This window comes from Lagopus leucura, unplaced genomic scaffold, assembly GCF_019238085.1.
Source record: "Lagopus leucura isolate 7727_CA_CO unplaced genomic scaffold, USGS_WTPT01 Super-Scaffold_100030, whole genome shotgun sequence".
In the NCBI taxonomy this organism is placed as follows: Eukaryota; Metazoa; Chordata; class Aves; order Galliformes; family Phasianidae; genus Lagopus; species Lagopus leucura.
Window position 1 is genome coordinate 280,662 of NW_024962281.1, and position 15,287 is coordinate 295,948.

The following is a 15,287-nucleotide window of genomic DNA, read 5'->3' on the forward strand; positions in this document are numbered from 1 at the left end:
TAAAAACTGACTGTATTCAAACAGGTGCAGCCCACAATAATGATAGTGAAGGCTTTTTATTTTGTTACATGACTATAATGAAGTGGAATGAATCTGCTTCTTAGGGAATGTTTGTGTCTGTCTTTAAGTGCCTATTTTTCAGCACCAGTGGAAGATACCCACATCCACACAGAGCATGGCAGAGAGGCATGACATTCATATTTGTCCTACATGTGGGTCTCAGTGGTGGCTTCTGTTCCGTGATGAGTTTCCTGGTAAACCTTAAGTGAGTCACTGTGCAGCTCTGCATGGACTGACCTTATTCCAGAAGAATTAACTTTCTCAGGTGTGTTTGCATAAGAAGCAGACACAGCTGATTGTTAGTAAAGAAATTGCTTGTTTTGAAGTCTTTAAATGGAACAAACTGTGTTTATTGGAGAGGTGGAACCACCAAGAAGCAGACTGTGAGACAGGGCAGCCTGGGCACAGACCTCTCAGACTGATTTCTCACTTCAGTTTCAGCAGATTGTGCTGATGAAGTAGTTTGTTTGGGACTTGATAACTGCCAAGAGCTCCATGGGAACTTCTATAAACCTCAAATCCTGTGTAGTCAGAAGGGTAATGCTGCCTCAGAGCCCACGAAGTACGAGGTGGTTCATCCACTGCGGGGGTGACCCAGCTCTGGGTTGTCCTGAATAAAGCAGCACACCGGTGTGCTGCCACCTGCTGCCATTTCTCCCTGTCACACTGCCTGCAGGTAACCATGTGTGTGCTGCCTCCCTGTGCCCTCCTGCACATGCAGGTGTAGCAGTGTGGGAAGGGTGCAACCGGAAGAGCCATGCACACGTTTTTCTTTGTAGAAGTTGAATGTTTCCTTCAGAACTGTTCTCAGATGATGCGGCTTTGGGGCTTTCTCTAAAGTCTCTCTGGCTCCCAAATCTGTCCATCCATGCAGTTAGCTGTGCACAGTCTTTTCCAGATGTTGTTCTAAAACATTGATAACTGAGGAGCTTTGATCATCAGAGAAATGTAAGTGCAGTTTTCACATCTGTAATGTGGTTTAATTACGCACACCACACCCAGCTTTCCTCCGTAATTACAACAGGAAATATTTATCTCTTTCTCAGATGAACCTGGATGTGGTTTCCAGGTCCAGATAAACAGCACTGTTTGTTTCAGGAGTAGTTTCATGTTTCCAGATGAGAGTGTGGAATAATGTCATTGTGTGAGTCATGCATGAGCGTATGCAGGTAGTTGCCGTAAAGAGTACTTGATAAAATACTGCCTCCTTATTTCCTGGGATGGATTTAAGGTACACAAGTGAGGGTGGCTGATCAAGTATTATTGTGTGATGCAGATGTAGTGAGCAGGATGGCTTTGCCTTGTTTGCAGTGAGACCTGCAGTTTCCTTACAAGACCAGAGAGTATCTTTTTAATAAAGAGACAAATGTGCAGTGAAAAGCTTCTCTCCTCAGTGCCGTAGGTGCTTTGCATCTTGTTGGTATAAATGCAGTCATATTGTCATTGTCTGACAATGCAAATGAGGCTGTAGGGAGATGATGAAACTGAACAGCAAACTGATCTTGTGCTCACATGACACAGCAATGTTGGGTGAGTTGGTCCTAAAACAGAAACTTGTCCATAGAGTACCTAAACATCAGGAAAATGAGAGATTAGACCGGCAACTTGTCATGCTATGCCCTTCCAGTCTGCTCTCCTGAAGCTGATACTTTCCATCATGTGCACTCGAGTGGTGCTACAGAGCTGGTGCAGGGTTTGGATTGCACTCGGATTGTGAGATTTGTGCCCTAAGCTCCAACCACGAGAGGTCTGTTTTGCTGCCTAAATGCTGCGTGTGTAACTGGGTGTTAGGAAGGCAGAATTATGAGTGCCTCTCTAGAATAACCTGAAATACGTTGTGACTGTGTGTTACGCTTTGTTTCCCAGTGCTCTCTGTGAACCTTCAGGTTGCTCCCTGTCCCCCACCTGCAATCTGAGGGAGCAAAGCCGCTCGGCTGCTCTGACCCCCGAAGGCAGCACGTAACTGTAACTGACGTTACCTTGGAAATCTCATTCGCGTTTTGTTTTTGCACCGGGAGAGCGGCGGCGTTTAAGAGCACGATGACCGGGCAGGCTCCGCGCTCCTCCCGCCCCGCCGCATGCGGCCGCAGCGATCGCGGCTCCTCTGCTGCACGGCGGCGGAGGGGCAGCGGCCGGGCCCGGCAGGACGGCTGAGTCAGCGATCCGCCCGGCCGCGCCCAGCCAATGCCGCGCCGGTGCCGGCCGGGCCGGGCGTCCCGCTCAGCTCCGCTCCGCCCGCGGGGCTCCTCCCGGGGCCGGGGCCGCTCGGCCGGGCCGGCGGTTATGGGGACGGGCAGCGCCGGGGCCGGCGGGGCAGCCCCCGCGGCGAGCCCCTGCCTGCGCCATGTAGGCTATCTGGAAATGGGGAAGATCCTCGTGGAGTGAGGAGGGCTTGCTTCATGTTTTCCTTTATTTTCAGAGGTTTGGTTGGTTTGTTTTTTTTAAGCTGTAGATGTTTTTCTCGCCCTTTTTTAATTACCGTTTTTGGAAGATGAAATGCTTTTCACGTTACCTGCCTTACATCTTCAGGCCTGCGAACACCATCCTCTCCTCCAGCTGCCACACGGAAGGTACCGGCGGGGGGCGGAGAGGGGGACGCGGCTGCAGCGCGGCGCTCTGCCCCAGCAGTCGGCCGCTCCAGGCGGGGCGCGGGGACGGCGGCTGGCCGGGGTGATGTGGCAGGAGAGGGCTCAAAAGGCGGGGGGAAAGGCTGGATAGGCGTAGCAGAAAATGATTTTGATTCTGTAAATGCACGTGCCAAGTGTGTGCTGTGTGAACCAGCAAGCAGCAGGTCTGGCTTAAGGGAAGACTTTCTAGTTGTTGCCCTGCGTGGTTTACAGGTTTATGTGGTTTGTGACTGGAGTGCTTGCTTCATCTGGTATGCTCCGAAGAAAATGAGGAAAAAAAAACCCAACACATCTTGCAGATCCTGTTTTTGCTTGTCTGTGCTCTTCCCCTCACTCAGGGAAGCCTGTTTCCAGGTCTCAGCAAAGCAGCCGTGCAACTATTTGAGTTAATTGTAATGCTCTGAACAGCGCTTGAACTTCATGTTTTGCACATGGGAATGCAGAGCAGTAGGGCTGTGTTTTGCTGAGACTTCAGTGAGAGCTCTCCCATAAGGAGTCCTTTCTCATACTGATTGATAATCCCATGTGATGACTGCATGAATGTTAGCTGTTTTGTGAATCGTGCTCAGTTGTTCCCAACTTCCCTGTGTGGAGTTGCAGCACTTTCCCTCATGCTCCCCAGCTGTAGTCAGTTGTGGTGGATAAATCTGCTTGCTGAGAAGCAATGTCCAACTGTACATGTGCTACCAAAGACACAGAATCGAGGAGAAATTAGGAGGCAAAGCTCTTTTAAGTTACACATGGATAAGGACCAGTACTGGCAATGTTGCTTTGAGGTCATTCAAGTATGTTTGTGTATAAACCTGAAAAAGTGAAGGAAGGACTGGTGATTGAATGTGATACAGTGAGCAGTGTGAGCAGTGGACATGCAGGGGAATTCTGGCATAAAAACTATGGCCATCTGGTGATTCCTCAATAAGGGAAAGTAGCCTTCCTGTCAGTCAGCTTTCTGCATACTAATTTGGCTGCTTCAAGGCTGTACATGGAATGAAACACCAACCACATCCATGAACAAGATGACGATCAAGACAGTTACTGTAGGGATGTGCAGTCATGGCTATTTTTGAGATGATTGGCTTCAATCTCTGTGCACAGCATGATGTAGCTGCAAGGAGATATGGCAGGCAATACCTTGCCTTGGCTTCTGCTGCTCGGCTGAGAACGTTGTCAGGTTTAAGATACGCAGAGGAAGGGCTGGGCGGGAAGGACAGGGCGATAGACTCCAGGTTGGACTGTTCCGTCTCTCTTGGTTGCTATGTTTTGCTTCAAACAGGCAGTATGGGCTTTAAGAAAGAAATTACTCTGAAATCTATTGGGATAATTTTATCTGCTTAGAATGACTCAGACTAATTCCAGAATTAGTTACTCTGGAGTTCTTTCTTTGAAAACCTCTTCTCTGAACATTTCTTTTGTTTTTGCTTTGACTTTGTCCAAAGGCACTTCTTAACTTATTCTAAATAAGTAATTTTTGGATTGCTTTGTTGAAATAAGTTATGCAACAGAGAAAGATACTGCTGTTTTAGGGGAGGTCATGGGGGAGTACTGAGAGGAAAAAAAATGGAGTACTGTATTGTTGTGTTATCTGTTCTCATCCATTTGAAGAAAAAAAAAAAAAAAAAAAGAAACTTATACGGAGCAACTTCTCATACCAATTATCAGATGTGTCATTAACTGTGGGTGAAACTGGGATCTGGAGGGTTTGAGTGACTACAGGCTTAATTGCTGGCTGAACTGAGGTGAGAACAGGCACAAGGAAGGTTCTTTTCTCAGTCCCCTGTGTGGCTGTAAGGGTCAATGGAGCAGACAAGAATCCTCTGCGTGGGGTCTGGCAGGAGCCTGATGTATTGGACTGTCGGACTGGTGAAGCTGCACTTGGAGCTGTACCTTGATCTAATGGGGCACAGACATTCACAAATGATGGAACTTCTGTGGGTGAAGCTGAGATGATTCAGTGATGGGATTCAGATGCTGCCCAGGCCTGCACCCAGCACAGGGCTTCCTTGGCAGGTCTTTCAGGCTCTGCTCCACGAGCAGATGATGATGCAGGAGGGCTGAGCCTGTAGGACTGAGAAGGTCCTTCCCACTGTCAGCCCAGCAGCAGCGTCTGCACATCACCCCACACACGTGGCTGTCCTGACAGAGATCTTCCTCTGCACCCACTTCTAATGCCATGGGAATGCTGCAGCATTGTTACCTTTCCTGTGAATGTGCTGGTTTATGGTAATGAATCAGAAGGAGAGGGTTCACCTGGGGGGAGCTGGCACCTTTAACCTCTACGTTGGTGGCAATGTGACTTGTTACTGCTACTGAGCTCTTGGTGCTCGATGTCATCCTGAAGCGCCAGCCTCCTCGTGCCAGTGCACGTGACAGCATTCAGAGCAGCATCTGCATCCTCAGATTTTGTCAGAGCTTTGGCAAGCTGAGCCTCAATGGCACCTCAGTGAAGTATTCAAACAGGTGTTTAGAGTGATGTGTTTGAATTCAGTCCTGTTCAAATGCACAGAAACATACACTTGTGTTCCACTGGCCCTAAAGGCGTGCCTGTAGCTTGGCTGAAGATGAGGAGTTTGCGTTGTTGGCTCAAGTTCTGTAACTTTTTGGACTTGGTTTGGTACTCCTGAGCTGTTTGAGGGTGGAGTATTGCTGTAGAAGAGCATTTCTCAATCTGTCACTTAGATTGCAAAGTAACTACTTGGATTTATGTTGTTTTCATGGTGATGTGTGAACTGAAAATTAATCCAAATATTTCTTTGATACAGAATATGCACTGTGGACTTCTAATAGTTTCTATGTGCTGGAAAAGGGTTCAGTGGTTCCTTGATGGAGCTGTATTCATGTTAGTGTTAGGTTGGCATGGAGCAGTGGAGGAGCTGCAGCAATGATACACCTGGAGAACGTGTTACGCAACAAAGCACTTCAGTACGTGTGAACACAAGATATGTGAGCAGTGTGAACACAAACAGGCTGATCACAATAACTGCTTTTTTTTCAAAAACAAATTTTTTTTGTTTCTGCAACATGTTCAGCTCAAGGATATGGATGATTGTTTAAACCCTGAGCTAAGTAATGCTCAGGAAAAAGCCTTTGAATTGCACAAACAATGTCCTTTCCTGCAGCCAAGGAAGCGAGCACAAAGAAGGGAAGTGAGAGCTCTGAGGTCACGGTTACAAAGTTTTGGTCATGCGTGTGTTTTTCTTCCAGACCTAACACAGAAATGTAGTCCTGTGTTTCCAGGAGAAATGCTGGCTGCTCTACCAAGTGTTATTTTGGATACTTCAGCTGAAGTTGAGCTTTAATTGTCCTTGAGTTGAGACTCCTCGCCCTTAAACCTGTTGATGTGCCCAGGAGATCAGGGTTGTTAAGGTGCAGATGCAGTTTTTAGTGTCGCAGAATGTGAGTGATGCACCTCTGATACTTTAATGCTGAAATTCTGAATGCTACAATGAGAACTTACCACTGCTGCTCTCAAACTAAGTTCAGAAATACGTGCTGAAGATTTTATACTATTTCATTAACTCTAATGAGAATGAGATGAAGGTTGGAGTTGAGTTGGTGCTGTGTGTGGGCTCAGGTGATAAACTCAGCATCTGTCTGCACCAGCACCTCTCACTGTTTCCTGAAGAGCTGACCAGGAGTGTGGCATTACGCTGCAGCTCAGCTCTGTGCGTTCTTTGTTTGTGCAAGTAATGCAGGTTGATTAAACTGAGGAGTTCAGCAAGAGGTTACAGAGCAGGTACCTTGGGATCATGCTCAGTAAGCCAAGCGTGAGGTCTGTATTGTTAATGTGCAATTTTGGTGCTGGCCAGTTTTCTTTCTTGTGGAGGGGAGAAAACAATGTTTCACTGCACTGTGGATAGATTTCTATTTGCTTGGAAAGTTGGGGGGGGGGGGGAGGGGGAAGAGATTTTCCACATCAGCTGTACCCCAAACTGAGGCAGCACGTGAATGGTGCAGCTCGCTTTGTGTGGTGCAGTTGAGCAGTAGCTGCCACTGGTAACGAAGGGTTTTGAAATCCTGCCATGCTTCATCTGAGCAGCTGTAGATGCAGATGTGAAGGGAGAAATGGTAAAATGTAACTTGTTAGAGAACAACAAGTGGTCTGGGGTGCAGAAAAAAGTCATGGATCACAGCTGCAGAACTGGAAAACAAAGAGTTTGCTGTACAATTACAAGGCATCATCTGGGTGTGAGTCTCATTAGTTGCCGTCTCTATTGTCTTTATGACGTTATCCTCCTGGCTGCAGTTGCTGCTCTGCTGGCTGCTATCTGGCCCTTCTATTGAATTAGTGCTGACTTTTTTGTTGGGAGATGGTATTGTTAATGATTTACCTATTCTGAGCTACACTCAGTAGGATCACTGGCACAAGTGTGGATTTTCCATGTTGCCTGGGGATCTGAGTATTGGACCAGGGCTGGAAGAAAACATGGGTAGATAGCATGATGATGTTTTGGAAGGATTGTTGTTGTTTTCTCTGCTTTCTTCTGGGGAGAATCTTCAGTCCTCGGTTACATCTTTGTGCTAACATCAATCAGATTAATTAAGAAGTATTCCCAGGATGAGGGCTTCACTCTGTTGCAGCTCAGAACAGCTCCAGGCCCCGTGGTGGGAGGTGGTCGGAGGAGGGCTGTGTGGGAGCTGCCATGCTGGGCTGGAGCTGTGCTGTGCTGGTGCACACAGTGCCCTCCTGCTCGCTGTCCATCTTAGGATCCTTCGCAGGCTCTGTGTATCTTGTCAGCACTGCTGACCAGCAGAGCTGCTCCGATGACATTGCTGTAACAGATCCCAGCTGACAGCAGATGGGAACAGCAGAGCTGGGCCTGCCGTGACCCTGGGGAGGGACCCCACAGAGCGCTCTGTGCAGAGCAGCCACTGCGCTCTGTCTGCAGCCATAGTGCTCGAGGGCTGAACGTGCAGCTGAATAAATAGATTTAAATGAATAGATGGGGTAAATATGACACGTTTGAATGTTTCTTTCATGGCCTCTGGACAATGGCTGGCTCCCAGGCAATGCTCTGCTTGAGCCGCAGCTGTGTGGTGGCACAGGGCAGTGCCTGGCAGGGCCGCACAGTGAGGGTGGGCACAGCCCCACTCCCTGCAAGGACAGCACGCCTTTGTCCCCGGTGTCTTCCCCACAAGGGAGGGCAGAGCCAACTGGGGTCAAACTGGGGAGCACCAGGACGTGGCGTGCCATACCCCAAGCTGGGTGCTGCCCCTGCTCGTCTGCCAGTCTGGGTCTGTGCTGCTCTGCGTGTGGCAGTGAGCTCTCCTCCCTCTGCAGCTGGGGTCCCTCCTGTGGGGAGGTTAAACATAAGGCACCTCCACATTTCTTCAAAAGCTACAGAAGTGTGCGCAGAGGGCAGCGGCACACAGATTAGTTATGATCTCTGCCACCTGGTAAAATGGCAACTTGTTGGTCTCCTGCAGAGCAGCCTCTGTTTCCCTGACCCCAGATCTGCATCTCAGCTTTGGCTTTGACACCTGTGCATGCAGCTGGGTCTGTGCAGAAAGCACAGCTGCTGCCAAGAGCTGCTGGCCTTACTGTGAGGCGGTGCTGCTCGGGCTGCCCGGGGCTGTGGTGAGCCTCAGACATCCTTCTGCACCTCAACCCTGCACTCAGGTGTGCATTGGGCTCTGCTTGCCATTCAGGTTTGTGTAATACATGAAAATATGCCTTGTAGGTGTGTGTCCTGGGTGGTCTCTGTTCAGTGTCATTATTTGACAAAGTAGAGCTACAAAAGGCTGCACAGCACAACCTGTGGCATGAGAAGTCTGGAGCAACTTGCCTCTTTTGCTGGGATGACTTTAAGGATGTCGATTTGCTGCTTTAGGAGCTTAACAGAACTGAGCTTAGCTGGAGATTGAATACTGTTTTAGTGGAAGAAAAATGCACTATGTGATGAAAATGGCGTTTAAATGGACTATTTACTGAATATTCTAATGCCTGCAAGTTTCAGTCACTGAGAGGCCAAAATGTGGCTTTCCTGTTAAGTTAAAAGTCAGGTTTTATTTTCCAGATGACTTTTCTCAGCAAGGCTACGAAATAGCACAGCAGTGTCTGCGTGTCAGATCCCAGAGGCAGCTGTAACTTTGTTTTCGTTGAAGCTTTGCCTTTCTGGAGGTGACCCTGAAGGCTGTAACATTTTTTCACTTACGCGCGAGCTGATGTTAAAGCTTAAGCTCCAGGGAGAGAGTTTCAGGGGATCTTTAACACCGTAGCTCTACCAAAGGCACCTTAAAACTGAGCTGTTTGCCTCGGGGGCGCCCCTGGGCTTGGATTTTGGCATTTAGAGTATTTTTGATTAATGCATATGAGAAATAAAAGGTTATTTCCTCGCGTGCTCCAGACAGCAGCTTCCTCTGCTGTGAGCGCAGAAAGGAATTCCAGTGGCGCCCTTCACGAAGCGCGGTGTTTGGTGAAGGTGCAGCGGAGCGCGGGGGAGGCGGTAAAGGCAAAGCGAGGGGCCGCTCGTGTGGCAGCCGATGGAAGTGCTTTAAGCGGTCGCAGGCGTTAAACATCAGTTAAAGGGAAGTGCCGCAGGGTGGCAGTGTGAGCGGTGCCAGCAGCGTCCTGCTCCCCGGCTCCGTGCCGCGCTGTGCAGAGCCGGCGCCGAGTGCCTGACGGCAGCTTCACGTTCACAGCCTTGGCAGCAGGGAGCCCACAGGCACCGGCTCTCCTTAGTTCGTTTCTGGGGATGTTACCTTGGGCCTTATGCTCTGTGCAGCACCACGCGTGTTTGTTTTTCTGGTGAGCCGGTCGGGCAGCAGCAGGTGGGAGCTCCGCGGCTGCTCTGAATTGCACTGGAGAAGAACACGTAAATTGCACTTGAAACAGTGCTAATATTGCAGATTGGTACGTGCTCTGTAGGCACAGCGATGGTGTGTATGCATGCAAATACTGTTGGTGTAACTAGCAGTCTCTAATTAGAGAGGCCATTAGTTTAATGGCAATGGAATCACAGAATGGGCCCAGGTTGGAAGGGACCTCAAGGATCACTAAGCTCCAGACTCCTGCCAAAGGCAGGGCCACCAACCTCTGTGTTGAATACTAGCCCAGGCTGCCCATGGAGGAGAATACTAAGTTGAGACTGAGCTTTCTACGGTAATTGCATTCTCTGATTTAGCTGTTGTTCAACTTTTTGGATGGAATGGTGTATCAGCCTCCCCCTAACCTCACTGCATCCTTCCATGTGCAGGAATCCTGCCTGCTTTGTTATTTCTGTAACGGCAAATGGAGTTTTGTGCAGCCATAAAGATATGGATTGTTTCTAGTGAGGGGGAAGGGGGAATACTTTGCCCAAAATTATGGGCATAGTGTGAAAACGAAATACAGTATATGAAAACTATTTCTCCTTCTAGCGAGCTTAAGGCTTTGTTCCTTTGCATCAAATTCTATTTATTTGCTTGTCTTTACTCCTGTGGAGTTGAAACACAGTCCAGCCCTTCTGGATGTGTCAGCAGCAGTTCCTGCTGAGTGCCAGACATGGAAATGAGCTTCAGTGGGAGAGGAGGAAAGCAGCAGGCCCCTGTCTGGATTCTTCTGTACAAGAAATAACAAACTCTGCCCATGCGGGAGGTGATGGGGAGCTCTGATAGCAGAGTGCTGCTCACAGGCTGGCATGGTGCCCCAGTCTGGGGCTGCCAGGTTCAGTTATTGCTATTCAGGCATATCGGTGGTAGGCACGGGTCTGTTCTCTCCACTGGGATGAATGGTGCACCCACATTCTTGTGGTGGTAACTCAGGAGCTGAAAATATCTTTCCTTGGCTGTGGCTGTTGCATCTGCTTTGTATTTTCCCTTCCTTTGTCCATTTCAAGGCCTCTTAGGAAAACAAAAACATTTTTATTATTCATATATGTTCTTACAGGTTTTTATTTTGTTCTGTATCGCCTTTGGGAATTTATAGAAGATGATGATAATTTCAGCTCTTGCAGAAACAGAGCTTTATAGTTGCAGTTATATTCTCTCAGCGCAGTGTGTTTTTGTTGCCATAGAAAGCAATCAGATACGTTTCTGTCTGAATGGTGATGCTCTCAGAGCACTTTCAGTGTGGAAAAGTGCACGAGGCACTGACAGATGTTAGGGTGCCATTAGGAACTCAGCTTGAAGTCTCTCTTTAATACACAGAGTTTTGTCTTTTAGGAGGTAGAGAGTCAAAGATGAGAGAGAGAGAGAACGCATTTGGGGTGATTTCTTCGTACTTCATTATCTGAGCCCATACTCAGGCTTTTGGTGTTCCCTGGGGGTGGTGCAGCACTGGTGCCTGGCACTGGGCTTTGGGACAGCGCTGCAGCAATGGGGGGTGGGCAGTGGAGCCCCCCTGCTTTGCACTGTGCTGGTTTTGTGTCCAGGCACTTGGGAGGTCAGTGACTGCTGCTGCCCCTCAGCATCCTCCTGCACACTGAAGAGGGGGCTCATGAGAGTTGAGACAGACCTTTGTGTGTTTCTAAGTGATTCCTGTTCCTCCTTCCAGGATATGTGATGCTGTGGGCCCAGGAGGCTGTAACAACAACAAAGTAGTCACTGGGGAGAACGAAAAATTGTTTTCTTTTATCTCACCCCTTGGAGGAGCCCAGGTGCAGCTGTGTGAGGTTATGATGCTCACTGGCTGATTGGTGTGAGGCTGTGCAATGGGAGGCAGTTTGCCAGCTGGTTAGCATCCTTCTGCAGCCACCAACGGCCCCAGTGTGCTGACATCGTGTTCCTGCAGCAGCAGGTCCTTCTGCCTGTCCCTGAGGTCCCACCAGGATTCCCGTGGATCCGTGTCACATCTTGTGTGTGTGCAACACTGCTGACTGCCTGCGGATGGTCGCTGCTCCTTTGCTGGGGAAGATCCTCTGCTGTGTCCTTCATGCTGAGCTGACATCAGCACAGTTGCACCCCGCTGATGGCAGCTCCCATTCAGAGCACATGTTGAGCTTTGGCTTGGGAGCTCATTGCAGGCACTGAACACCAACATGAGCCAGCACAGAGGTCTAAGCCACAGCTGATGTTTTCTTCAATAAAAGCTGAAGTTTTTAAAATCAAGTCAGATGTTTCTGAACTTTAGTGCAACATAAAGGTGCTTCATATGCGTAAATGAGATCTGTTAATGTAAACACTTGAGTATTGAGGCCATGGACGAGTTCTTATGCTATTGTAAGCTTACAGCCATAATTGGTACAACTACCCTCAAGTGGTAGTATTTTTTTTTATTTGAAATACATAAAGCAGTAAATTCTAGATGTAGATGAGGCCTGAGCTGGAGACCACCTTAATGCTACAGAAGTGCATCATAGGCACTAATTTCACAAACTAAAGTGCGGCCTTATTTGTGCTCTCCCAGAGCTATTGGGTGAAGTTTGGATTGAGTTTCATTTTAAATTCTCATTGGTTTGATACTGAGCTGCTGTTAGAAAGGAATTAATCTCCATATCCTACCCGGGCCAGGAAGAGATGTCTGCATGAGCACAGTTGAGGAAGTTTTTCACATTTTACCTTTGGATGAGCTGAGGACAGTCCCTCGCACTCATGCTGAGGCCCTGGGGGCTCTTTGCCTGGATGTGGTTGGGTGTCACTGAGGTGCTGCTGCAGCTGTAGATCTCAGGTGAAGTGCACCTGGACCAGGCTGTATGAAGTCTGGCATGTTAGCAACCCGCTTGCTGTAAGGGAAGGCTGAAAGCTGGGAAATTCTCTGACTGCAGCATTTGTCACTGCGAATGGTCTTCTGCCCAACATCCACTCCCAGGCTGAGCCTGTAGGCTTTTTTGAGTTTAATTAAGATGAGATTGAAAGGATGGATCTAGGATTAGTGCTGCCAGGGGAGGTGGTTATTAGAGTTGCATGCTGCTTATATAAGCTGCTTACTAAGGGTGTCTCATAGGCCCTCTCCTGAAGCTTTGTTTCCAGGCTGGGAGGGTACGTTCTCTCATTATGTTTACTTCTTCATTTTTGTAAATAAAGTGATATTCTTTGGGCTCTGGGGTGGCAGGCAGCTCTCCTGTGGGTCTGACCACTGACATTCTTCTACAAGGTCCTTGGTTTCATATAGCAACACAGGAACTTGTTGGGTTGATGTTATAAAGCGCTGCAAAGCATCTGCAGGGAAGTGCTCGGACCAGAAGTGTAATGATGACTGGCTGATATTGGCTCCAGGTAGAATGGCCTTCATGCATTTGGTGTCAGAAGCACAAACACAAAACAGTTCTCATGGATAAGTTCTGGCTGCACTGTCTGTGGAAAGCTGCCCCTTCCCTCGGAGCCCTTCTGGATGGGTGATGTCAGGAGGCTGCAGCAGCAGACATAAGGCCCCTATGGCTACAGCCTGTGATACATCTGATGGGCTGTCAAGTTCCAGGCAGCAGCATCTGAACTGCAGGGCTGAGCTGCGCTGCGTCCCTGCTGAGCTCTGTGGCCCTTCTGCACTGATGGGGTCACCTGCAGGCAGCCGAACTGCTTCCTCCTTCAGTCGCAGATAGTGCTACTCAGGTTGGCTGTTTGTTTATATCAAAGATGCTTTTAGTTGCAGATACTCCACCCTATTATCAGAGGGTTTTAGAAGTGATTTTTCTTCTCCCCGTTTGTGTTGGTGTGTCGCTCCCCTTCCTGTGCTGGTTCTAATCAGAAATCCCAGCGCAACCACTGCTTTCCTGGCTGCCCAGTGCTAAGGCTTCCTGCAGTTGTGTGTCAAACCAGCTTCAGCAACACAAAGGAGCACATTTCTAGGGCTCCAAAATGTTTCCATTATGTCACTAAACACAGGTTCTGCTGTAGCTTGCTGGTGTTCCTTTATCTATATTTAGTTCTTAAATTGACACTAAGGTACCCTTCTGTTGTCCTGCTCTGAACAGACCTGACTGGGCTGTGCAGCCAGGAGGAGGAGCTGCTGGCCAGGAAGCATTGCCCCTGAGCAGACCTCTTTCCCCCTCCTGTGCCTTGAGATGTAACTCAGTGCTTTTGGGCTGGCAGGATGTCTACCTGCAAAGAGCAAGCAGGGAACTTGCCTCTGCTCTCAACTCAACAGCTTGGCCTCTGCACCATTGCAGGACCAGCACTGCAGTGCTCCCTGCTGTGATCCTGGTGACACCTGGAGATCTGAAGCTGCTGCCTGGGGCTGGTGGGGCTGGATTGTGAATGCCCAGTGACAACCTGCAGCTGCTTGGTTCTCTGCACTGAACCCAGCTGGGAATTTTATAAATTACTGTGTTGGTGAAGTGCAAGAGGAACCATGAGCCCAAGTGTATCAACTCAGTGGAAACATCCATGGAAACAGGAGTCTGAGATTTAAGCTTTCTCTTTTTCTAAAGGCAAATTTGCTGCAGCAAAGTCACAAAAAAAGCCTAGAAATTACTTAAATATTTTGACATCGTAGTGAAGATGTGCTGGTGTGATTAAAATACACACAACACCGTTCTTGTGAAAGGCTACTGACTATTTGATAGCAATCTAAACTGTATTTGATACTATGAATGATTTCCTAATGCAGATGATAAAAGAAAAGCAGGCCATCGTAGACTGATCTTGCTAAATTTGAGAAATAAGTGCTCTATCAGTGCTTTCTAAAGCCATATGGTGGATTTATTCAGAATCAGCAATTCCTTTCAAATGCAAGTTTGAGGCGCTCAGTAATGTTTTCCAGCATACAGTTCAGTACTCTTCATTTTGTTCTCCTGTTGCAGCAGCAGTTTTGGGAGTGCTCAGCTGGCTGTGGCTGTAGGCCACCTATTGTCTCAGCAGTAGAATTAAACACTGATCTTAGTGAGCTCTCACAAATTCCGGTGCGCTTCACGTCATCAGTTCTTGTCCTTATGCAGAGCCATTTCCAGCAATGCTTTTTACTTCTATGCGTTTTTCCAGAATAATGTAACCTTTTTTAAGATCCGTTTCTTCTGGAAATGAAGCTTGTAAGACCACACTCTGAGTGTTCGTATGTGTGGCACCAGACCTGCTCTCTTCTGTTTCTTCTGCTCCTACTCTGCTGGACTTGACTGGGAGCTGGAGGTGTGAGACACCAACTCTGTGATGTGGGCAGAGGGAGAAGGCCATCATGGTGCCTGGGGAGATGTGATGGTCTGGCTTCTAGGGTGGGAGCTCTGTGCCCAGTGCCAGGGCCCTGCGTGCTGGTGGAGCCCCGCTGCTGCCAAGCAGGGTCTGTGTGTAAGAAGAATCACAGAATGGCCAGGGTTGGAAGGACCTCAAGGATCATGAATCTCCAACCCTCCTGCCACATGCAGGGCCACTGGTAATACCACACCAGGCTGCCCAGGGCCCCATCCAGTCTGGCCTTGAACACCTGCAGGGACAGGGCATCCACGACCTCTCTGGGCAACAGTTCCAGCATTTTACCTCTCTCTCTAAAGAATTTCCCTCTGATGTCCTCAGTGTGGAGCTGAGGTGACCTGAGTCTGCATAGAAGGCTGCAGGTGTGCAGGGGAGAGGGATGCAAACACATGTGGCTGTACCCAGTGTGGTGCAGTGCTGCATGGGATGGATGTGAGATGGGACTCCTGGTCTCCATCAGATGTTCTTCAGTGTAGGTGTGTACAGCTGCGTGTGATTTTTGGCATGCATTGCTCTGTTTCTTATGGGCTGCATTCCTATAAGCACTGAACAGTCATGGTTGTG

General features: G+C 48.6%; 1 protein-coding gene across 1 annotated transcript in view; it reads left to right on the top strand.

Moving 5' to 3' along the window:
- The first annotated feature begins 2,358 nt into the window (after positions 1–2,358).
- The window catches only part of PPP2R2B (protein phosphatase 2 regulatory subunit Bbeta), a 65,350-nt gene continuing 52,421 nt past the window's right edge, over positions 2,359–15,287 (top strand). Inside the window, exon 1 of the mRNA XM_042881671.1 lies at positions 2,359–2,630. Coding sequence (XP_042737605.1) covers positions 2,513–2,630 — 118 coding nt within the window. The 5' untranslated portion in view covers positions 2,359–2,512. The remainder of the gene's footprint in view (positions 2,631–15,287) is intronic.